At 54.1% G+C, this 24727-nt stretch overlaps 3 protein-coding genes across 3 annotated transcripts in view; all 3 read right to left on the reverse strand.

Moving 5' to 3' along the window:
* The window catches only part of LOC104029284 (protocadherin gamma-C5-like), a 27390-nt gene extending 10423 nt beyond the window's left edge, over positions 1-16967 (reverse strand). Inside the window, exons 1-2 of the mRNA XM_075715645.1 lie at positions 14535-16967; positions 12482-12540 (exon numbers count right to left, since the gene is read on the reverse strand). Of these exons, the coding sequence (XP_075571760.1) occupies positions 12482-12540; positions 14535-16967 (2492 nt within the window). The remainder of the gene's footprint in view (positions 1-12481; positions 12541-14534) is intronic.
* Positions 16968-17559: 592 nt separating this feature from the next.
* On the reverse strand, positions 17560-20013 carry LOC104037363 (protocadherin gamma-C5-like). The gene has a single exon (XM_009491284.2). It carries the CDS (start codon positions 20011-20013, stop codon positions 17560-17562), a length of 2454 nt encoding a protein of 817 aa, XP_009489559.2.
* A 383-nt stretch (positions 20014-20396) lies between these two features.
* Positions 20397-22862, reverse strand: LOC104029854 (protocadherin gamma-C5-like). Its single transcript, XM_009481351.2, has one exon. It carries the CDS (start codon positions 22860-22862, stop codon positions 20397-20399), a length of 2466 nt encoding a protein of 821 aa, XP_009479626.2.
* Between the last annotated feature and the right edge of the window lie 1865 nt (positions 22863-24727).

Genomic DNA, 24727 nt, shown 5'->3' on the forward strand with positions numbered 1-24727 from the left:
CTCTCAGCCTCTCCCCTGCCATGGGCTCCAGACCTCTGATCTTTTTGGTGGATCCCATATGGCCATGTCTTTGTTGCAGTGGGGAGCCCAAAAACCAGGCACGGTGCTCCAGGTGTGGTCCTGTAAATGCCGAATTGAGGGCAACCATCTCTTCTCTTGACCCACTTACTACAATATTACCAGTAAAACCCAGTATATAGTGGGTCTCCATCACAGCAAGGATGAATTGGTGACTCATGTTCAACCTGATGGCCCCCAGGTCCTTTTCTGCAAATCTACTGCACCTAGTGTTCCCAAATTTTTGACGAACAGCCCCAAAAGTGTGTGCCTGCTCCCCATGAAAACACACCAAAAAGCTATTTTAGAAATGCCTTAGAGTTGCAAAAAAATGGTATTGAGCTCAATTCTCTAAGCAGGAAATTCAAGTGCCTCAATTACTTGCAGTGCAATCATCCAGAATTCAGAGGCACAGAAAAAAAACAAGTGCTGTAATTTAAAAATGCCCAAAAATAACTTCTTGCATTGGAAAAAGGCACACAGCTGATGACCAGATCTGGCCGTCTTCCATGGCTATAGCATAGAGTTGTGAATCAGAGCTGTGAATCACTGACTGAACAGCGAGCAGCCTGTCCTGCCCTGCTCCCCCTGCCTGGGGCGGGCAGACCTTGGAGCCCACCCTTGCAGCACTGCTCCCCGCTCAGCTGCAGCCTTGGGCGCTGCTGCAGGTAGGCTGCCCGGAATGGGAGGGCTGGTTCCTATGGAAATGACTCCAAGGACTCGCTGGTTTTAATACAAATGCTGTTGACTCAATAGCTTTTTTTCTAAAAATACATCCCCCATAGGATACATTTTTTTTTCTCTGTTCAATTCTACTCCACACTTCAAAGCTCAGAGAAGAGCTGGCTTTCATTTTTGGGAACGTTTCCAGCACAGCTAGGACTGGAGGGAAGGAAGCAAACCCACGTTTGAGACAAACCCAGTGATGCAGCATCTTAGGGGGCTCAGGGCATGGTGGACACGCAGCATGGGACAGGGCTGTGCCAGCAGAGGCAGGTGCAGTGCCAGTGCACGACCTGCAAACACCTTCATTAAACCTGGGTACATGGAAATCAGGGAATGCTAAAACAAAAGGCTTGCCCTGCAGCCTTGACACAGCCCCATGGCATGCTGCATCGTGAGGCTGACCCATTACCAAGGGCTTCCACAAGCACCTGCCCAAGCGGTGCAGGGTAGACCCAGATGGTTTGCTGACTGGCTATTTTGTGGCACCACATCCCTTTTCAACTTTCACTTCGAGCACAGATTATTCATTTCCTTGCAGGGTTGCTATGGAGCTCGTCACTATGGCAGCTGAAAGCCTTGCAAACATTTATTTGCACAACTGCCGGGTGGATTCCTGAAAAATTGTTTTCCTCGCTCTGCAGCTGGAAACATGAGCTGTAGCAGCACCACAACAAACTGAAGAATTTTATTTGTTCCACAGCAGTGCTGTCAGAGCCTCAAGGGATGGAGAGGACAGCCCAGCACATTGACAAGACCCCAGCACACTGGGGGTGCCTGGCAGGGCTGTGGGCAGTGCTTGGCCGGGGGATTTTCATAAAATCATAGAATCATAGAATTGTTTACATTGGAAAAGACCTTTAAGATCATCCAGTCCAACCATTAACCTAACACTACCAAATCCACCACTAAACCAATTAAGGGTAGACTAATAATTTCATGTTTCCTGGCTTGGGGGCTGGATTATTTCTAAATGAAAGTAAAAACCAGGAATCATTAAGGTTGGAAAGGACCTCTAAGATCATCAGCCCAACCATCAACCCAACACCACCATGCCCACTAAACCATGTCCCAAAGTGCCACATCGACCTGTTTTTTGAACACCTCCAGGGATGGTGACTCCACCACCTCTCTGGGCAGCCTGTTCCAATGCTTGACTACCCTTTCCATGAAGAAATTTTTCCTAATATCCAATCTAAACCTCCCCTGACACAGCTTGAGCCCATTTCCTCTTGTCCTATTGCTAACTACTTGGGAGAAGAGACCAACACCCACCTCACTGCAGCCTCCTTTCAGGTAGTTGGAGAGAGCAATAATGTCTCCCCTCAGCCTCCTCGTCTCCAGGCTAAACAATCCCAGTTCCCTCAGCTGCTACTCATAAGACTGGTGCTCCAGACCCTTCACCAGCTTCGTTGCCCTTCTCTGGACACAATCCAGAACCTCAATGTCTTGCAGTGAGGGGCCCAAAACTGGACACAGTATTCAAGGTGCAGCCTCACCAGTGCTGAGTACAGGGGGACAATCACTTCCCTGCTCCTGCTGGCCACACTATTCCTGATACAAGCCAGGATGCTGTTGGCCTTCTTGGCCACCTGGGCACACTGATGGCTCATGTTCAGGGGGCTGTCGACCAACACCCCTAGGTCCTTTTCCTCTGGGCAGCTTTCCAGCCACTCTTCCCCAAGCCTGTAGTGTTGCATGGGGTTGTTGTGACTGAAGTGCAGGACCCGGCACTTGGCCTTGTTGAACCTCATACAATTGGCCTTGGCCGGTCAATCCAGCCTGTCCGGATCCCTCTGCAGGGCCATCCTACCCTCGAGCAGATTGATGCTCCTACCCAGTTTAGTGTCAAAGACCAAACTTACTGAGGGCACACTCAATCCCCTCATCCAGATCATTGATAAAGATATTAAACAAGATTGGCCCCAAAACTGAGTCCTGGGGAACACCGCTTGTGACAAGTCGCCAACTGGATTTAATTCCATTCACCACAACTCTCTGGGCTCAGCCAACCAGCCAGTTTTTTACCCAGCGAAGAATACACCTGCCGAGGCCATGAGGAGCCAGCTTCCTTAGGAGAATGCTGTGGGAGACAGTGTCAAAGGCTTTACTGAAGCCCAGGTAGGTGACATCCACAGCCTTTCCCTCATCCACTAGGTGGGTCACCAGGTCACAGAAGGAGATCAGGTTGGTCAAGCAGAACCTGCCTTTTATGAACACATGCTGGCTGGGCCTGATCCCCTGGTTGACCTGCACATGCCTGTTGAGCATACTCAAGACGAACCGCTCCATAATCTTCCCTGGCACCGAGGTCAGGCTGACAGGCCTGTAGTTCCCCAGATCCTCCTTCTGGCCTTTCTTGTAGATGGGCATCACATTGTCAAGCCTCCAGTCCTGGGACACCCTCAGCATCCTCCCTCCTCTCTCATTTGGGGCTTTCTGGCTCCTACGGCAGCAGCCCCGCAGCCAGCATTGCTCCCACCCTACAGCCCCACAGCCCCACCTGCTCCCAGGCTTCCCCGCTCCAGGGAGGAGGATGTGGCTGGGGTTTGTTTCTCCTCCAGCCTCTTCCCCTTTCACTCCTGTTTGCTCCCCAGCTCTGGCTGCTGCTCCCACCCTCCCATCACCTCCCCCAGCAGCCTGTCTGGGGCAGCACCCTGCCCTTCCCTCCCCATCCAGCTCCCAGGGCCAGGGCTTATCTTCAAGCCAATTCCACCAACCTCATTCCCAGGCAGCTCCTGGTCCCCACGGGCTGCTCCCCCTGCCTAACACCCCCCTGCACTGCTGTTTCCTCTCTCCCAGCTTCCTCCAAGCCCTGCCCACTCACTCCCACCCCCCCCACCCCCCCCCCACCCCCCCCCCCCCGCCGCCTCCAACACAGAGCTCCAGCCAGAGGCAGCAGCAGAAGTAAAATCTCAGCCAGTGCGTTTCCAGGCTGGCAAAGTGACAAGCAAGAGGTAATGTATCTGTCACTGCCAGTGCTGAGCCTCTGCTGCGCTCAAGGCGTGCTGGGGGGACAGCCCCACAGCTGGGGATGCAGCCCCAGGGCCAGCATCCTTCTGTCCTGCCACCCATGCCAGCCTCCCGCAGCCTCTGAAAAAACAAAAACAGCTCCAAAATTGCCACAATTTCCTGCCCTTCTCCCTTCCTTAACAGAGGATGCTGCCAGCCCTTCCCCCACACTCCCCCAGCTCCGCACATTCCCTGCCGCTTCTGTAATGCAATAACAAGGGCTGAAGAGGACCTAGATGAGTCCCAGCTTTAAGATCATGACTTTGCAAAGATGGGATTGAAAAATGTTAGCAGGCAAGCAGGCAGAAGATTAGCGGCCTCCCAAAGCACTGGCAAGATTACTTCCAGCCACAGAGCTGCTGGGATGCTGCTCTGTCAGGCGGAGGCAGAACAAAAGGCCACAATGTCTCCAAAATGTGGACCAGGGGCAGTCCTCCCTCCCGGGGATTCTTCCAGCCCTCCTGGATGAGCCGGAGCTGAGACCAGTATTATTTCACCCAGCCCATGTCATCCATGTCCCAAACACGCTGGGAAGGATATTTTGAGAAATTCTTTGAAAAGGTTATTGTGTCTATTTGTCGGATCCCTGCGCCTCTGCAGCCAGCCATGGCATGTGCTCAGCTGCACAGGAAGCAGATGGAGACAGAAAAATTAAATGAATACACATAGCACCTGCTAAATTACCTAAAATAGCATTTCTATACATAACGCTGTGATGATGAAACTCCTGATATTCTTGGGGGCTTTGCAGAATGAGAAATGCATCCCATTGCTAGGATATTTTCCTTTCTCCATAAAAGATTCTCAAACTTGTGTCCCGCCTGGCAGGATCCAGGTAGCTCAGACTTCAAGGGCCATGACAAATGCAGATAAAGGGATTATTGGCCCAGGATAATTAGTTAATAGAGAAAAGGGTGAACCCTGCAAGCAGGGGTGTTCAGTGGCATCATGCACAGCATGGGAGACCAGCTCTGTGGTCTCTTGGCTATGGAAGGGGATGTGGTGTGGGACCAGGACACATCACTACAAAACCTTCAGCTTCCAGTCCCAGGGTTGGCTCAACTCTGCAAGAAGTAGGGGAAAGGAAAGCAGTTATCCAGGGACAACTCCTGCTCCTGGCATCAAAACAGCTCCTGCCTGTCCCAGCACCCCAAACCCACTCCAAAATTGCACCATGGGGCTGCAGCCCATGCTCAGAGCAAAGCTAGGCTCTGAGCAGCTTCATAATGCTTTAAAACAGCATTTTCTCTGCAGCATTTGATAGGAAACCACAGTCCCACCTAAAGCCATGAGCTTCTGAGTGGTCTTCAACCTCTCCTGTTTCAAGACCCACCAGGGCAACCCCAAACCTGGCAGATGCAACCGTCTGACCCTTGCTGGGTTTCCATGGTTTCCTCTGAGGTGTTTGCTGAGTGAAAGACACAAAAACAGGCTGGGGGCTGGCATGGGCTGCATCATCAGGCACAACCAACCACCTCAAATACTCCCCAAAAAGGTAACTTCTCTCCGAGGCTTCCCAGGACCTGGCACAAGCTGGTGATTTGAGCTCTGCAGCCCCAGCAGCTTTGGCAGGGGGAAAACCCTTCCTTCAGAGCAGAGCCCCTTTACTAACACAACTCCCCCTTCACTCAGGGGTCTGTAGACCACACTAAATCGCAGCAGCTCTCAATCTTAGGAGAGCACTGTGTCACTTAGATTGTGGCTGTTCCTGCAAAGCAATGACCCCAAAGGGATTTCCAGAGGATGCTGTGATTTTTCAAGCTGCTGGGCTCCACTCACACCTTCCTGAGGTCCTGGGGTGGCAGCTGAGAGCAGCTCCATGCTCCACATCCTGCAGGAGCCGTGGAGGAAGCACTTGATACTCAAGCTCCTGAATAGGCAGATGAATGCAAACCAGCCAGAAGCAGCAGTAATTTTAGCCCAAAGACTGTTGTACCTTTTTTGATTCACCTGCAAAACATGTGGATCCTCACCTGGCAAAGCAAATACCACTGCTGGCTTCAACCCTTGAGTACATTTGGGATGGAAACCCGAGAATTACAATTATTTCCTAAACTTCCCAGGGTGTCAGTTATTTCTGCTGCTCCTCTTGTCCCTGTCAATGAGGAGCTGAGGGTGGGAAGCCTGCGCAGCCCAGAAATGCCAGCAGTTGCTCCCAGAGCTCCTGGCCTTCCCCATGAACCATGGTGACACCAGCTGTGGTGCACATCTCACTAGCTGCATGTTCTCCAGGTGACACCTGTCCTGATGACTGTCTCCTTTTCCCTTTTTCAATGTATTTCCCCCATGCTGCACAGACACTCATTCAATTACCCCAGCTTCTGGAAGCTGCTGAGTGGCTTCAACCAGATCCGATGGCCAGGTGGAAGTTTCTGATACGCTACTCTTCTACCATTTACATAAAAATCAACAGAGAAAGGCCCTCACTGGTGTCTCCTACTAGGGAAAGACTCACTTACCAGCCATGCTTGGCCCACTATCTTGCCTGTCAATGCTCGTCATCACATGGGTGGCTGGAAAGGCTGGAAATTGCAAAAGCTGCTTGTTCTGCTGCTGGTTTGGAGCTGGACACAGCCTGGGATGCTGTGTGGGATGACTGTGGTGCTGGGGAGGGGTTCAGAGAAAGCAGGAGGCTGGAGATGCAGTGGGGAATGGAGAAGAGGAGCATAGGGAGGCCCTCACTCCATGGTGCACAGGAGGGCAGCAAGAGCAGATATTGTGGTGGGAAACACTGGGGACCTTGAAGGGCTGGAAGAGTGGGCCCATGTGAATCTCATGAAGTTCAAGAAGGCCAAGTGCAAGGTCCTGCAGCTGGGTTGGGGCAATCACCAATGTCAGTACAGACTGGGCAATGAAGGGATTGAGAGCAGCCCTATGGAGAAGGAATGGGGGTACTGCTGGGTGACAAATGGGACATGAGCAGGCAATGTGCGCTCACAGCCCAGAAAGCCAACTGTATCCTTGGCTCCATCACCGGCAGCATGGTCAGTAGGTCAAGGGAGGTGATTCTCTCCCTCTGCTCCACTCTCCTGAGACCTGCCTGGAGCACTGCATGCAGTTCTGGGGTCCCCAGCGCAAGACAGACATGGACCTGTGAGAGCAGGTCCAAAAGAGGCCATGCAAACAGTCTGAGAGCTGGAACACCTCTGCTATGGAGAAAGGCCAAGAAAATTGTGGTGGTTCAGCCTGGAGAAGAGAAGGCTCCAGGAAGACCTTGTTGTGGCCTTTCAATACTAGAAGGGGGCTTATAAGAAAGATAGAGAAAGACTTTCTACCAGAGCCTGGCATGACAGAACAAGGGGCAACAGTTTTAAACTGAAAGAGGGTAGTGTTTGGGTTGAACATAAGGAAGAAATGTTTTACAACGAGGGTGGTGAGACACTGGAACAGGTTTCCCAGAGAAGCTGTGGATGCACCTTCCCTGGAAGTGTTCAAGGTCAGGTTGGAAAGGGCTTTGAGCAACCTGATCTAGTCAAAGATGTCCCTGCCCATGGCAGAGAGGTTTGAGTGGATGATCTTTGAAGGTCCCTTCCAACACAAACCCTTCTGCAATTCTATGGAAAGATTCCAGAAGAGCCATGGTGGGGCATGAGAGGGACAGAGGGGTCACAGTCACAGGGACCTGGCTCTGCAACCCAGCGGTAGCAGTGGAGGGGAGGGAGAGGACTGCTGCAGGCTGCAGCGTGGCCAGCACCTCTGCCCAGCACATGCCGGCTTTCACAACATTTTCAATCAAAGAGTGGACAGAAGGTAAATCCGTCCATGTTTTCCTGGACGTCCCCACTGGTGCAGGTGTGCTTTATAGCACTTGCTACTCTATCCACTATAATGTTACACAAACTTGCAATGTAAATTCCTACCAGGTTACAACACTCCTGTGGCTGCTGGGTTAGCAAATATCTTTTTTTAGGAAAGACATGCTAAAGCCTGCATCTGTGGCCAGTTGTCTTTCTGCTGTGTATCCGCCCCCACACTGCATAAGCCCATGAACATCCGTGTCTGCCTCTGTCCTCTGGCCCCAGCTGCTGTGTGCTCTGAGATGTCCCACCCAGACACACACATATGGGGTCCCCTTGGTGGGAGTGTGTCCTGGTACACTGAGGTGCTGCTGTCACACAGGACCTCCTGACCACCCCATACACACACTAGAAGCCCCCTTAGCTGCAGCCACCCTTTGGCAGTAGCTGCATGCTCTGAATGTCAAGAATGCTTCTGAGAGCTTTGAGGACTATCCTTGGAACACCTTTTTTCCCCTCCCTGTCCCCCACCATGCACAGGCAGGCTGTTGGTAGTCCTGCAAGCCCAACTCTTGGAGCTCAGGCATGAAAATGAAACAAAGAATGAAAAAAACCTCTTTTCCTTCATAGCTTTCCTACAGGCACCTCCACTGCCAGCTGCAACCCCCTTTTGCTGCACTCTCCTTCCTCCCTCTGCACAGCCTGGGTGATGATGGCGGGGGTCAGACAGGGTGGCCGTGATGCTATTGAACAGGCGAGTGCTGCGAACATCACTATTAACTGTGTTCGACCTGGGAGAGGGAGGCTGAATTGCAACAGTGTTGGAAACTAGTAGCACAGGGAGATTTAGGATTAGAGAAAACAAATGGAGAGGGTGTGTGAAGTGACACTCTATATCTTCCTTGCATGCTTTGGCTCCTCCCTCCCGCAGAGTGACTGGGGATTCCCACACTGCTCCCCACCTCCTTGTGAGTCCCCTGCCACAGTCTCCGGGGTGCCTCCTGCCTGGGATCTCCTTCTAGCCTACCCACATGGCCTGAGATTGTCCCCACTCCTCCCACGAGCTGCCCAGGATGTACTAGCTTTTCTAAGCCTGGGATGTCTCACCCTCCCATGCCCACCTGTAAGCAACACAGAATCCTCCCCACTCCTCCAGGAAGGAAATCCTGTCTTAAGCCCGGTGTTTTCCTGAATAAACCATCACACAGAGATCAAAACAAAGAGCTACCAGGGTCAGGCAAGTACCATGAACGTGCAGGGCACAAGCACCGTCTCTGTTCCTTTGGTGACTAGTGAAAAAGCAACAAGATTGGTCCCTCGTACCAGTACCAGTCCCTGTGTTGTCCCCCCCATACGCCACCCCCCCAGGGAAACCCCACACTGACAGTCCCATAGGGATGTCCTGCAATGCTGCCGGACTGTATGTCTACTCCACTTTGGACAATTCATCGCTGTAATCTCCACTACAGCCACTGATCTGTTTTGTCTGGGAATGGCATCTGCTGCTCGGTATCATTCTGTATTCATTTACAATTGCCCAGAGACAGCATGGGTGCTTTTTTGTTTGTTTTTAAGAAAACAAAATACAAAGATCATTAAATTAATTAATCTATCCTCCTGTTTCTCCCAAACAAGATTAACTCAGGTCTGACTCCCACATTTTCAAAGGATATTGTCTGAGCTCTTATTTCCTGAGCATGAGCACCAGAACTCATAACAGTGCTCTGAATGCAGCAATGTACAAGACCGAGAGATGGTCCCTGCCTTACTGAGCTTACCCTGAGTTTTGCCCGGTTCCAGGTGCCCAGAGACATGTGGGATTTGTTTCAGTGGACAGGGCTATGCTGAGAAAAGACAGGATTGTTCCCCTCTCCAACTCCCACGAAGACAGCAAAGCAGAAATCACAACACGGGTTTAAGCCTACTTTCTGGCTTAGGGTCAGTGCTGGACTCCCTGTGGGATCCATTCAAACCACTAGCCTAAGCTGCCTTGTCTTTATTGCTATTTAATTTGGGTCAGGCAAATGCAGTTAAGAGCACATCACTTTTTTTTCTTTTCATCTAAGAGGTGGCCTGTGTTCCCCACGTGCCAAGCAGAGCCCTGCAGTTTGGAGAGCTCACGGTGCCAGAGAGGTTCACCTGTCAGCAGGAGACATAGTTGTACATGAGCAAACGTTGGAAAGAGTAACTGTGGGCAGAGCTCAGGCAGCTGCCCTTGCACTCTCTTTAATACCCGTTGTACCAATCAGTGCCTGAGGAATTCACACACCAGACATCAAAATGCTGGGAAGAGCATGGGAAGAGCACAATGGGGAACACACTGCTCTCCAGGATTTGCCTGTTTTATCACCAGAGAGATGTCAGGGCTGGACACTGAACATATGACAGCACTTTCTATTTCCATCCTTTAGTATTGTAACACAGGTTTAGAATAAAAACATCTCCCTTGATTTAACTTAAAAGAGGATAAAAGAAACAGAAAAAAAATCAGCAAGAGCTGTTTCACTGCAAATGTGGAATCTACACACAGACAGGTGGGGAGAAACAGCAGGAATTAAAATCCACTGAGTTATTTCAGTACCAGCCTGTGCCTGGGCAAAGCCCCTCTCCAAACCCGGGGACCAGCCTGGGCAGCCCATGCTATGGGAACCTGTGCTACAACCAGCACTGACACAAACCACCAGTGGCTGTTTCAGGGACTACCGTGGGCACCCAGGTCACACATCATCAGGGGTAAAATCACCACTCGTGCACCAGAACCAGCATGTCACACTAGTTCAACTCCCCATGAACAAAGTCTGAGGCTGTCTTTCCTTCTGCCCTCTCTCTTCCCACCCCATGTGCTGCTGCTCCAGCTTAGGCACTGAGAAGGGGCTGGAGCTTGTAAAGAGCTACAGGCAGAGCCTGGGGGCTGGGGTGAGGGCCACTGGCCCATGACCTGAGAAAAGGTCCCTGTCACTGAGTTAAGTAGGTCTGTACTGCATCAGCACTGTGCCTTGAAGAGCTCCAGCGTGATGCTAGAAGGGGGAGCAATAGAGCTTGCTCTGATGGGGCTCATTTACTCACTTCTTGTAGCAAAACTATTACAGCTGCTCTGGTGCACTTCTGTATTAACAGAGGTTTCCCATTAATTGTCATTTGAACTAGAGCGTAAATGGTTAGAAAGATTTTTCTTGATTAAAATGTTGTCAGTGATGGGGAATTCAACAGAGCTCTGAGAAAACTGTTCCAGCGACAGCCTTGTTTTAAAGTCCATGGCTGGTTTCTAGTGGGAATGCTTTATACACTTTACATCAAATCCTCCCTCCATTTTGCATTTGTCAGCTAGAAGAGCACAGTTACAAAGTTTAATTGCTGCAACAAGTTAGCTATAGCAGTCTCTTAATTTTCTGTTAAGCTAAATTATCAAGCCAGACCCAGGGAAAGACTCAGACACAACCAGCTGATGCAGATGTTTAACTGCAAACTCCAACACCAAAATCCAGGACCCAACACTCCCTGTGGCACCATTTAAACCTTCATGGGAGCTGCCCAGGTGGCCACCAGGAATGACAAAGCAGAGAGGCATGAGCTCCTCTTTTCCACAGAGATACGGTGCCTGACCCAGCCAGCATGTGAATTTACTCCTGGTTGCTCCAAGGGTATAATCCTTGGGTATGCCCCAAGAGAGATAATCTTTTCACATATAAATTATCCTAAATAAAGTCTCCTCATACACAATAATGTCTGGCTGGGGTATGTACAGAGGATGGTGGACTCCCAGTTTAAGTCCTTTCTTACCCTGATGGTACTCGAGGAAGTTCACCCTCTGAAGAGGATCCCTGCCCCTGCCTATGAACCAGAAAGAAAGATGGGAGAGGTGAAGGCTGCCTGCTCAATATTTTTGTGTCAACACTTTCTCACTGTGGACCAGGAAAAGCAAGCTTTGTTGGGCCAGTGGCAAGAGAGTGCACAGTCAAGAGACAGGTACTCACTTGGGAGGCAGGTCTCTGCTCTGCTGCCAGAGCTCCTTATTTTTTTGACATCACATGCAAATTGGCAAAAACTCAGCCATGGTTTTGAGAGCAAGACCAGACCTTAGGAGACCTCCTTCCTGTAAGTCTCCTGACCCATTGTTTAATTTCTTCTTCTTTAGCCTCCCCCTGTCCTATTGCCCAACTCCAGTAGGAAGTGTGCAGAAGGCTCACCTGGATGAACTAATGAACCACCTTGTGCTGGAGATGGCACTTCCCAAGGAATGCAAGAAAGGCTCCAAACTCCCCAACAAATGGAGTTGGATCCAGGGCTCCCAACCCTGATTCAGCCAAACTAGCCCACAGGGGAAAGCACACACAGTGGCATTTCATGAGGGACCAGCTCCTGCTGAGTTAGATGTGGCTGGGACATTTCTCTAGAGGGGCCTTTGGGGACCTAGGGCTCATCCACTCAACTTCTGGCTGCCATGGGGGCTTACACAGTGGTTTGGCACTAGGTGCTCAAGCCAGAGCAGGTAATTCAGCAGCACAGAGCTCAAGGTTCCATGACTGGTAAAGGGACTCACAGAGTGATTTCCAGCAGCCTCTGTGCAGGGGGAGGAATCAAGATTTTGGACTCAGAATTTAGTGTAAATGCTAAAAATCTGCTTTAAAGAAGAAGCCTTTCTCTGTGAAGCATGTTTTCCTGTCCTTTAACCATCTCAAGACTTCACCTAGAGCTCCCTTTAGTTCCTGACTGTCCTCCTTGAGCTGTAGAAACCAAAACCAGACAGACCATTGCAAACAACAGCTGCCACATCACCAGCAAACAGAGCTGACACAGAAACAGCCCTATTTCTGACTCTTTGGCTGGACAATTCTACCAACAACAGGGAACCCATCCTCAGAGCTGCCAGTCAAGGACTTTCCAGCACTGGCAGTGGCATGCAAAGGAAAGAAACCTTCACCAGACACATATGGGGAGAAAGAGGCACTTACCCACTCGTTCCAGGTCTCTGGGTCTGAGAGAAGCGCCAATCTGTGTTAGGCTGAGCTTGCTGCAGAGAAAATAGAAGAGTTTTAATACCTCCATTCTTCCCTTTGAAAATGAAAGGGAATGGATCCTGGATTATTTCAGTCTGGAATATCAGCATGTTCTTTCCAAGTAAAGCAAATCAATTAGAACAAAAAGAAAGCCCTCCCCCGCACCCTTTCCTGAGTATTTCTGAATAGTATGAATACTAAAAAGCATGACAAAAAGTATTCAGCAAATATTCTTCCAAAGCAGCTCAGGAAACCAGGCTGTGAAAGAAATGAAGCATGAAATAAACTGATAAGAGCATCAATTCAGCTGGAGCAATGGTACCAAAGTAATGAGCTTGGAGGAGTGTGGGGGTGGGGGTGGCAGAGTTAATTGACACCGAGAAAGATGCTTTTAATGCCAGCAGGTAAAATGATAACAGACTCCTGATCTGTCTGTCTTCTGTCCTTAAAAAGGCCTGCCTGAGATCTTGATTTCATACATTGTATTTGAATGACTTTTCCTAGATGCTGTGGCCTCAGAGCATTACAATATTTTTCTGTCTGCAGGGAAAAGAATGAACTTCCGACAGCAAAAGAAAAAAGCATTATTTGTTTAGGAGACACAATAAACTTAGGACACAGCAGCACACTTTGTAACTTCATTAGTAAGCCCCCATATCGCTTTCTGCCTGTGTTATTTTACCATCAGACAATGGATATTTTGTAAATAAGAAAGGACACAAAGCAGGCTTGCATATTCCTGTTTGAATCACGCCTTTGTGAAGAGCACTAAATAGCAGAACTGTTTTCTGTCTGGAAGATGCATACTTCCGAAAATGGTTAATCTTCTTAATTAACTCCAGAATGATAACATGCCACCTGGAAAGGACAACATTTCTCTCAGTTACCTTAGAAATGAGCAGTTCGTAGTCCATACAGTGGAACACCAATTTTATAGGATTATTCTGCTTGATTTCAATTGAGTAATGCAATTACTAAGGAAAAGTGAAGACAGGTACAGCTGACCTAGATTTTTATTTAATAGATGTGATTTCACTAATTTCTCCACAGCTTTGACGATTCTTATGACATAATACATTAGAATAAATTACTCCCCTAAAATAAAGGCCCCACTGGTACCCGTGCTGCACGCAAATCAAACTGTTTAAATACTTGCCCTCCAGATTTCAGATACACATTTTTGCACACGCTGACACACAATCCTGCACTAGATAAGCCCTTCCCAATCTATATTTTGAATTCCTGTTGTAATTACCACTTTCAAATTTAGGGCAGGCATTTATGACACAAAATTACTTTACTTTTTATATCCCGAAGTTATAAAAGCTAGAGCTAAACACAGTCACCTACACCCATATTTAGACATCTGAATACAAGTGGCTAAAGTTTTCAAAGCTCGCTGTTGCCTAGGTCTCTGCAAGCCAAAGGGCATATAAGGTCACCAGGATCTTTGTGGAAAATGCCACTAGGTTCAGTGCTGAAGAGTGAATTCAGCCCCTCGCTCAAAATGACCAAGCTGGAAAATGATCCCTTGCTGGGGTGCAATCAGTAATTAATAACACGAGAAATTTCTACAATGCACCTCTAAAACAGAGCAAAAGAAACACCGACAAACTTTGCTTTCAGATAACCTCCTCCCACGCCATGGTCCATATCCCATGCAGAAAAAAGGGGTTAAACAGAATCAAGAAGTTAAACACCCAAAACCCATGTTCCTGACTGTGCTAAGAATCACTTTAAAAAGAAAAGAGTACAAACAGGGCCAAGGGAAAACTCTCCACTTCTACAAACACAGCCTTTGATTTTATAGTGCCACCCAGCCCCTTCCCCCACCTCCATCAAGCCGAGCCAAACCTTTCACATGCCATCTCCCAGGAGGTGACCGTGACACACATTCCCTGAAGCCACGTTCTTAGATGGAAGGACAGACAGAGAACAGCCAACTGGCCTGGATATTACGGACCATTACACTTAGCAGACAGGACAGTAAGAAACACCCATCTCTTACCCCATCACAGGGACTTGCTAAGGTGCTGGTCACCTGCTCATAGGCAGCCACTGTCTCCACAGTGCTAGAATGGCTGAAAGGTTTTACAAAGACGAAATCGCTCTGGTCAGACATAGGCGACAAACAAGAGGTGTAATTCTGTGCCTGGGAGGTCAAGCCCGCTCCTCCCACATCCAGGTACTTGATGAAGCCATCTGGCTTCATCTGCCCACGGAAATGGGAGGTGGGCTTGCGGCCAGTCTCTCGGCAGCAACCCGCAAAGGTCCAGCTGGCAGCACCAGCTTTGAGACACCGGACAGCCACCACAGCAAACATCACGCAGGACACAAGGGAAATGGACACCAAGGAGATGATGAGGTAAAGCGTTAGGTTGGTATCCTTGGGAGAAGATTTTGGGAGGTCCAAGGACTTGGAGAAGTCCTGCACACTGTTTTCCTCTGGAGAAATTACTATTACCACAGAGGCCGAAAGAGATGGCGTTCCATTGTCCCTCACTTCAACCACCAGCCTGTGGGGATCTTCTGACTCCCTGAGAGCCTGTGTAACCCTTATCTCTCCAGAGCGGCGTTCCACTTGGAAAGGCGAAGCCTCAGCGGTCTCCTGCAGCTGGTAGGACAGCCAGGCATTATGGCCACTATCAGCATCAACAGCTACAATTTTGGTGACCAGATAGCCAGGTTCTGCCAAGGCTGGGATGGTTTGGTGAAAGGCAGAGCCCTTGGGGACAGATGGGTAGACAATGGTGGGGGCATTGTCGTTCTCATCCAGGACAAACACATGGACCACAGCAGTACTACTCAGCGCAGGAGACCCAGCATCCTTCACCTCTACAGGCACCTGGAACACCTTATCCTGCTCATAGTCCAGAGCTCTCACAGTGTAGATGGTGCCGTTGTCCTGGTCTATTCGGAAGTAGGTTGAGATGGGTACATCCTGCATCCCATTGTGCAGGATGGAGTAAGACAGCTTGGCATTGCTACCCTCATCAGGATCAGATGCTGACACTGAAAAAACATAAGTTCCAGGAAGGGAGTTTTCCGGAACGTGAGCTGTATCAAAAGGGCTGGAGAAATTTGGCGCATTATCATTCACATCAGCAATTCGGAGGTAAAAGGTTTTTTGTGTGGCCCTTTGTGGGGACCCTGAATCCACAGCCCTCACCGTGATGTTGTATCCACTGGCCTTCTCCCGATCAAGGGGACTATTTGTGACCAGCGAGAAATGCTCTTTAAAAGACGACACCAGTTTAAATGGGAGCTCTTTTGCTATCTGCAGACGGACCTGCCCATTGTCACCAGAATCGCTGTCCTTAACACCAATGAGGGCAATCACAGTGCCAGGGGTTGCATCCTCCTGCACTGGGCTGGAGAGAGAGGTCAGCACAATCTCTGGGCTGTTATCGTTGATATCGATTAATTCCACTCGCAGATGACAGTGTCCTTCCATGGCTGGGGATCCCTTGTCCCTGGCTCGAACCGCAATCTCATAAGCACTGGATTCCTCATAATCCAGCGGGCCTTTTGTTCTGATCTCGCCTGTTTGGGGATCTAAGGAGAACAGCTTGGTGAATTTACCAGGTGCGTTATTGCTAGTTTTGAAAGAATATTCCACGTCCCCGTTGGGACCTTCATCCAGGTCAGTGACATTCAACTTGGTGACCAGAGTGCCCACTGGCACGTTCTCCTCCAGATGTACCTTGGATATCGGTGGGTTGCAGACAGGAGGGTTGTCATTTGCATCCAGGACATGGATGGTAACCTTGGCAGTGCCAGATTTCACCGGATTCCCTCCATCCAGGGCTGTCAGTGTTAGGTGATGAACAGCCTCTTTCTCTCTATCCAGTGCTTTTTCAAGTACGATCTCAGGCATTTTAATGCCATCTCCTCTCATGTTGATAGTCAGGGTGAAATGCTCACTGGGGCTGAGCTCATAGGTGGAGATGGAGTTGGAGCCCATATCCGGGTCTTCTGCTACCTCCAAGGGTAGCCGAGTCCCAGGGTTGGCTACCTCAGTGATCTCCAAGACCACCTCCTGCTTGGAGAACTGGGGTGCGTTGTCGTTCACGTCAAGGACGTCCACCTCAACACGGTGGAGCTGGAGGGGATTCTCCATGACAAGTTGGAGGTGCAGGGAGCATGTGGGGCTCTGCCCGCACAATGCCTCCCGGTCCAGCCTGCTGTCAAGGAGCAGCACACCCGCTGCCAGGTCCACCTGGAAGTGCTGCTGCCCACCCTCACTCACCAGGCGCAGGTTGCGGGTGGCCAGGCTCCGCACTTCTACCCCAAGGTCCTTGGCCAGCTCGCCCACCGAGGAGCCTGGCTCTCGGTCCTCGGGCACGGAGTAGCGGAGCTGGGTGCTGCTGGGAGCCGGCAGGCAGGAAAGGGCTGCAAGCAGCAGCGGGAGCTGCCATGGCAAACTCCGTCCCCCGAGCATCCCGTGCCAGCTGTGCGAGCGGAGCAGCACGGAGCGGAGGGAAGCGGCAGCGGCTCCGCGCAGCCTCCCCCGCCTCCCCGCCCCCGCTGCCGGCCCCGGGAGCCGCCGCCGCGCCGGAACCCCGGCGCCCCGGGGGCGTCCGAGCGGGTTGCGCAGGGAGGAAACCGCCGCCGGAGCCGGGCAGGGAGGGATGGAGGGGGCGGGGGGAGGCGATGGCAGTCCGGCCGGCTGAGCCGCTCCTCGGCACGCAGAGGCACACAAAGTCGGCGAGCGGAGGGGATGGACCGAGTGACAGTTTTACGTCTCTCCACAGCCCCCTCCTCCTCCTCCTCCTCCTTTTTCTCTCCCTCCTCCTCCTCTCCCTCCTCCGCCGCCGCCTGCCCCAAAATACGCACAGCGTAGCTCCCCCTCCCCGACCCTGCAACCACTCCTCCCCCGCAGCGCCGGGAGGGCGCTGGGGACTCCCGGCAGCGGGAACCCCCGCTCCGCCCTGCCCGGCTGCTGGGAGCGGGCACCCCCTCCCCAAAGCCGGCTGGGGGTGCCGCATCCCGAGTCGCTCCAGTGTGGAGCCCCGCAGACGCCGGGGCTGCGGTCAGGCTGGGGGACACACTCCCGAGCTCACCTCGCTGCACAGGGTGGGATCCGGCGGGTTGACACCGGCGGGACCCGCAGAGGGTTTCACAAACATGAACTCGCTGATGTCTGAGACCGGCGAAAAGCAGGAGCGGTAACGCGGGGCGGGGGGTGCCGTGGCTGTCACCTGGACGCCCATTACCGTGTCCCCTTGCTTAGGCTCGTAGAGCAAGTGCCCAAAAATATGGCTGGGAGGGGCCTGAAGCGTGTTCACGGTCTCCACACAGCAGCCATGGTTGGCAGATGCAGAGCCCCGCTGGAGGCACCGCATGCCCAGTGCTGCCAGTCCCACCAGTGAGACGGTGGAGATGAGCACTAAGGACACAATCAGATAAAGTGTAATCGTGGGTAAGCTCCCACCATCAGCGGCCCGAGCCTTGGAGCCCTGCAAGGCCTCTGGGCCCTTCTCCTCCACCAGCACCACCAGTGTGACGGCTGTGGAGAGCGGGGGCTCCCCAGCATCCCGGACCACGACCAGCAATTCATGTGCAGAGGCATCCGTCTCCTGCAGGGCCCGTGTGATCCGGATCTCCCCGGAGCGCAGGGCCACACTGAAAAGCCCTGGGTCTGTGGCTTCCACAAGGTGGTAGGAGAGCCAGGCATTGCGCCCCGAGTCCGCATCTATTGCCACTACCTTGGTGATGAGAGCAGGAGGGGCGGTGGAGGGGGAGATTCGCAACTGGGGAGCGGAGTCCTCCCCAGCCCTGGGGAAATGCACCCGTGGGGCATTGTCATTCTGGTCCACTACAAAAACATGAACCAGTGTCCTGTTCCTCAGGGCTGGGGAGCCACCATCAGAGACCTCCACGTGGAACTGGAGATAGGTGGTTTGCTCATAGTCAAAGGGGAGTTTGGCAGAGACCTGCCCACTTGTAGGATGTATGGAGAGGTAGCGAGTCGGATCCAGGCCTGGATCTGTCCCACCAGCTCGCAGGATGGAGTAGGAGAGGCAGGAATTCTGCTCTGAGTCAGGGTCAGCAGCAGAGACTGTAACCAGCACGCTGCCCACCGGGTTGTTTTCTGCCACCAGCACTTCATAGAACACTTGCTCAAACTGGGGCGCATTGTCATTGACATCTGCGAGGGCGATTGGCAAGACGGTGTGGCGGGAGAGCGGGGGACTGCCCAGGTCCGAGGCAGAGATGGTGACATTGTAGTAAGCAATGTGCTCCCGGTCCAAACGAGTGCTGGTTAGCAGCGAGTACTGGTGCTCATAGTCCTTACGCAGCTGGAAGGGAAGATCTGGAGACACCTGACACTGGACCTTGCCCTGCTCACCAGAGTCCCTGTCTCTAACGTGTATCACAGCCACCACTGTGCCCGGGGGTGCATCCTCGCTTAGGGAGCTAGAGAAGGAGGTAAGAACGACCTCGGGGGCGTTGTCATTCACATCAGTGATTTCCACCACTACGCTGCAGTGCTCCTCCATCGTGGGCGATCCCCTGTCCTTGGCCTCCACTTCGATCTCATACACTGTCGCCTCCTCGAAGTCCAGGTTGCCCTGGACGCGAATCTCCCCAGTTTGCTCATCGATGGCAAAGATCTGGTGTAAAGCAGCTGAGTTGTGGCTGCTGAGGGAGTAGCGGATGTCTCCATTGGGCCCTTCATCCACATCAGTGGCATTTAACTTCACCACGAGGGTGCCCAGCGGCGAGTTCTCCACCAAGCAGGCTCCATATGATGGTCTGTCAAAGACCGGGTGGTTGTCGTTGGCATCCAGGACCTGAATAGTGATGCGTGCCTTGCTGAACTGCGGGGGAGAGCCCCCGTCTTCGGCAGTCAGGACCAGGTGGTGGAAAGCTCTGAGCTCCCGGTCCAGGGCCCTTTCCAGCACCAGCTCAGGGAACTTCCCACCATCTGTGCGTGCCTTCACGTTGAGGTTGAAGTTCTCATTGGCACTCAGGTGATAGGTCTGCAAGGTATTGGTGCCCACATCAGGGTCCTGGGCAGGCTGGATGGGGAAGCGAGCACCCAGGGACGCCAGCTCATAGATGCGCAAGGAAACCTCATCACTGGGGAACTCCGGGGGGTTGTCATTGATATCCAGGATCTCCACCTCAATGCGGTAAAACTCCACTGGGTTCTCAATGGCAAGTTTCAGGTGGAGAAAGCAGCGGGGGTTCTGCCCGCAGAGCTGCTCCCGGTCTATCCGCTCACTGACCATTATAACACCAGTGTTCACATTGACCGAGAAGTACTGGGAATCCGAATCGGACAGTACCTGCAGATTAGCTGCCGCCAGTTTCGCCACATCAGTGCCCAGGTCCTTTGCGATATTGCCCACGAAGGCACCCCGGGTGAGCTCCTCGGGGATGCTGTACCGGATCTGAGCAGAGGAGCTGTGCAAGAACAAACAGAAAGAGAAGACACGCGGCAGCCCCAGGGACCTGCCTGCTTTCCCTGCCCTCGGCATCCTTGCCGGGTGGGCGGCAGGGGAGCGATGCCCGCCGCGCTCCGGGGCCGCGCTCAGCGCTCGCCGCTCCCATTCATTGTTTGGGGCGGACGCGGTTCGACGGGGGCGGGGGGCGCCGGGGATCCGCGCAGCCGCCTCGCTATTGGCTCCGAGCGCCGCGCCGCTCCTCCAATCGCCGCGCTCCCTTCCCAGGACAGCAACACCGGCGCCAATCGCAACCCGCGGGCGGTTGCCGCGCGGCGCGAACCTGCGGCGCTTCCCCGAGCGCCGGCGGCCCCGCGCCCCTCGCGCCGGGGCGGGGAGGGGCAGCGAGGACGGCCGCGGGGGGAAGGCGCGGTCCGGCCGCCCGGCGAGCCCCGCCCCGGCACCGCCTGCCCCTGCCCCTAGGCTCTCACCTGGCCGGGGTCCCGCAGCGTACCGGTAGCGGAGAGGAAAGCCCCGGTTTCCCTCGGTAGGGTCGCGGGGGGCGGGCAAGGCCGCAGAAAGGTGAAGTCGCTCCGGTCGGAGCCGGGGGAGAAGCAGGTGCTGTAGCACTGGGACTGGGAGTCGGTGGGTCGCAGGGTGACCTCCATGTACTTAAGCGTGCCGTCGGAGCTGAGCTGGAGCTTGGGGCTGGAGTGCTTGAAGAAGTCTCGGGAGGGCGACTCGCTGAGCCAGCAGCAGCAGCAGGGCGAGGCGGCTGCACGGGCTCTGCGCCGGAGGCATCGGGCGGCCAGGAGGGTGACGGTGGAAAGTGCCACAGTGCTAACAGCTGCCAGCGCGATGATCAGGTAGAGGGTCAGGTCCGGCTTCTCCTTGGCACCAGCCAGGAAATCCCGAGGCTTGTAGGTCTCCTCCAGGGCCACCTCCTCCAGGGCCACGGTGATGGTGACAGTGGTGGAGAGCGGTGGGTCGCCATTGTCCGTCACCTGGACAATGAGCTGCTGCGCTGCCACGTCGGTGTCCTGGAGGGCACGCGCCGTCCGCACCTCCCCAGTGTACAGTGACACGTGGAACAAGGAGGGGTCGGTGGACTGTGGCAGCAGTCGGTATGAGAGCCAGGCATTGTGCCCAGCATCTGCATCCACTGCTGTCACCTTGGTGACCAGGTAGCCCGGTGGGGCAGACAGCGGGAGCTTCTGGGGTGCTGGGATGTCACTGTCACTGGCAGGTTGCAGGATGGTGGGGGGGTTGTCATTCTGGTCCAGCACAAAGATGTAGACAGTAACATTGGCATGGAGTGGGGGGGACCCCGAGTCCCGCACAGCCACAGAGACCGGCAGAACCTGCAGCAGCTCAAAGTCAAAGGTGCGCTGAGCGTAGAGGTTGCCATTGTCAGGGTTGATGTGGACGAAGGAAGAGGTGGGGGCACCGTGCACTTGGCCTCTCTCTATGGAGTAAACGAGACGGGAATTATCCCCATCATCAGGGTCCGAGGCAGAGACGGTGCACAGCAGGGAGCCAGGTGGGTTGTTCTCTGGGAGGAAGGCATCGTAGGAGGGCTGCAAGAAGTGCGGGGCGTTGTCATTCACGTCTGATATGTTGAGGAGTAGAGTGAGCGTCATGGTGAGGGTGGGAGACCCACCATCCTGGGCGATCAGCTCCACTACGTACCGTGAGGTGGACTCTCGGTCTAGGCTCTCCTGGGTGACCAGGGAGAAGTGGTTCTGAAGGGACCTGATGGCGAAAGGCACATTGGGGGAGATCTCCAAGCTCACATCCCCATTGGCCCCTGAGTCTCGGTCCCGTACATTGAAGAGCCCCACGACAGTCTCTGGTGGGGTGTCTTCTGGCACTGGGTTCAACAGGGAGGTGAGCAGCACCTCTGGGGGGTTATCATTGGCATCCTCTACTTCCACCTGCAGTATGCAGTGGCCCTCCATCTCTGGGACCCCTCTGTCATGGGCTCGCACATAGATCTCATAGAAAGGTGATTCCTCGAAGTCCAGGGCCCCACTTACCCGGACCTCACCGCTGTGGGGGTCCAGGGCGAAGAGCCTCCGGACCGAGTCGGAGGTGTGAACCCCAAAGGAATACTGTGTCTCCCCATTGGGGCCCTCATCAGGGTCAGACGCATTGAGCCGGAGGAGCAGGGCCCCCATGGGCGTGTTTTCCAGGACTTGCACCTTGTACATGGTGCGGTCAAAGGTGGGCGCGTTGTCATTGACATCCAGGACCAGGACCGTTATCTGCGCCGTGCCCAAGCGGGCTGGGCTTCCCCCATCCATGGCTGTCAGCACCAGCTGCAGTTCTGGCTGCTCTTCCCGATCCAGGGCATGCTCCAGCACCAGCTCCGGGAAGAGTTTGCCATCCTGCTGCTGCTTGACGTCCAGGGAGAAGTGGGAGTTGGGGCTCAGCTGGTAGGAGCCCACGGCATTGGTGCCCACATCGGGGTCCTGTGCACTCTCCAGGGGGAAGCGCGCAGCCACTGTGGCAGACTCAGCAACACGCAGGGTGCGGTGAGCAGTGGGGAAGCTTGGGGAGTTGTCATTCAGGTCCAGGATCTCCACTTCCAGGCGGAAGAGCTGCAGGGGGTTCTCTGTCACCACCTGCACCGACAGCACGCAGCTGGCAGCTGCTCCACACAGACGTTCCCGGTCCAGCTGCTGGCTCACCACCAGCACACCGCTGTCCAGGTGCACGGCGAAGTGGCGCAGGCTCTCCTCCGAGCCCAGGCGCAGCCTGCGACCTGGCAGCTCCTCCACCTTCAAGCCCAGGTCCCGGGCCACATTCCCCACCACGGTTCCCACCTCTGACTCCTCAACCACCGAGTAGTGGATCTGCCCAGAGACCCAGCCCCAGCCACAGAGCAAAAACAAACTCAGTACTTGCCATTTCCAGGCAGATCGCTGGAGGCTGATGCTCTCCATGTCCATGCACGTCTGGCCTGGGACACAGCAGGCACTGGGGAGCTGCAAAAAAATCCCTGGGTCTCTCATCCACAGCTTGGAAAACAGCTCCGGGGCTCCGGCAGGCTACAGCTCCGGCTGTCAGCCTCCTGAGCAGAGGGGGTGGGCTGGGGGAGGGGAACTGAATCACAGCCCCAGCGCGGAGGTGGAAGGGGTGGGGGGAGAAGCAAATTCCTCCCCCCCACCACCCCGCTTCAGATCAGCGCCCAATTGGCTGAGAGCTCCATCCCCTCTCGGCCAGCAGTGGCTCCCCGAAGGTGTGGGAAGCAGGGGCCTGAGCCGGCGTCAGCGGGGCTGCCACCCCCGGCCTCCCCTCCACCAGCCTGAGTCACTTGCTCCAACTGCTCGCTTCCCGTTCGCAGGGAAACTGCACGTCCTGGCAGCCTGGAAGCTAGGTACAATCACTCCCTGTGCACTCCCCCTTCCACAATGGTGGCTTCACATCGCACCCACAGACAAAGGGCAGCTGTCATGAATGCAGGCCAAAGGACTTTTCATGCCCGATGAAAAGGTGCTTGTTGGAGTCCTGAGGTGCCAGGGGCTCTTCTCCCACCTCTTTTCTCCACCCCAGCTAATAATGCTTTGGCCACTGCCTGCACCCTGTGATTGCCTTTGTGAGGTATCACTGCCACCAGTACCCCCTTCAGCCAGGAGACCTCGCACCGAGACAGGGACGGCCACCCTGCCAGCGCCCCGTGGGTGTCGGAGGCAGAAGGTGGGAAGGCAGAGATGGGTGAGCCATTCAAAGCCAAAATGCCATTGCTCCTCACACACACATCTCTGGACACCCGTCCCTCATGCTGGGGCAATGAAGGGGTCAACCATCACAGTACCCAAATCACTGCAAACACACGGAGCCAGACAACAAGCCCACTAGACCACCACCAGATCGCAACATCAGGTCAGGACATCAGCCTGGGAAAGAGGCCCGAGCCTCCCACCTGGCAGACATGTACACTGAAATTCTGCAGCACACAGCTTTGCATCCAAGCAATCTCCCAAAGGGCAAAAGCAGGGATCTCAGCCTCCACAGGGGAGAGTGGAGCAGTACTTTCCCCCTCTCCCTGTCCCAGCGGATGGTGGCAAGCTGCAGGGTGTTTGCTCGGTTCATATCCCTGCAGAAGCCATGTGCAGTCATGCCCTGCAGTCCTGTCCTGGGTGCACTCAAGGCCACCCTGACCTCCCTTGGGTGCACGCAGACCCTGGGGGGCTGGGGTCTGCAGCGGTGCAGCAGGCAGGGGAGCCAGCTCCCTGCCTGTCCCCACCACACAGGGCACCAAGGGGACCTAGGGGAATACGTGAGAGAGGCTGGGGGCACCCATGCCGGGCACAGTGGACGGTGACATGGACACCATCCTTCTGGGCGAGCCCAGAGATGGTGGAGGTGCTGCTGCCGAGGGGCCTCCCTCCCCTCTGCAGCCCCTCCCTGCCCATTCCAAGAGCCACGGGGCGGGACCACCCTGCTGCCAGTCAGGGAGAGACCGAGCAAGGAACCTCGCGATTGGTGCAGAACACCGCCCGGGTCCCACCTACTGCCTGCTGCGGGGCGGGGGCGGGGGGAGAAGGCATTCTTAAAGGGCCAACGCAGAAAAAAGCTGGGCAAGTGGATTACCCAGCGTCCAGAAACCGATACCTGCTTGGACGTACTCATTCCCCGAAGGCTTCCAACGCTGCCACCAGCAGGAAGCTGTCGCAGTAACCCTGACTCTGGGCTGTGCCCTGTCCCCATCCCAGGCAGGGACCCAGACAGCACAGCTGGGTGACAGATGTTGCCACTGGCAACACGGGGTGCTGCGCCCCTGGGAATGGGTTTGGTGCTGCTGTGG

The sequence above is a fragment of the Pelecanus crispus genome, chromosome 8, assembly GCF_030463565.1.
Source record: "Pelecanus crispus isolate bPelCri1 chromosome 8, bPelCri1.pri, whole genome shotgun sequence".
Classification (NCBI taxonomy): domain Eukaryota; kingdom Metazoa; phylum Chordata; class Aves; order Pelecaniformes; family Pelecanidae; genus Pelecanus; species Pelecanus crispus.

Bases quoted from the DNA above. Each gene is read 5' to 3' on its own strand.
- LOC104029854 (XM_009481351.2), bottom strand. From the start codon at position 22,862: ATGGAGAGCATCAGCCTCCAGCGATCTGCCTGGAAATGGCAAGTACTG.
- LOC104037363 (XM_009491284.2), bottom strand. From the start codon at position 20,013: ATGCCGAGGGCAGGGAAAGCAGGCAGGTCCCTGGGGCTGCCGCGTGTC.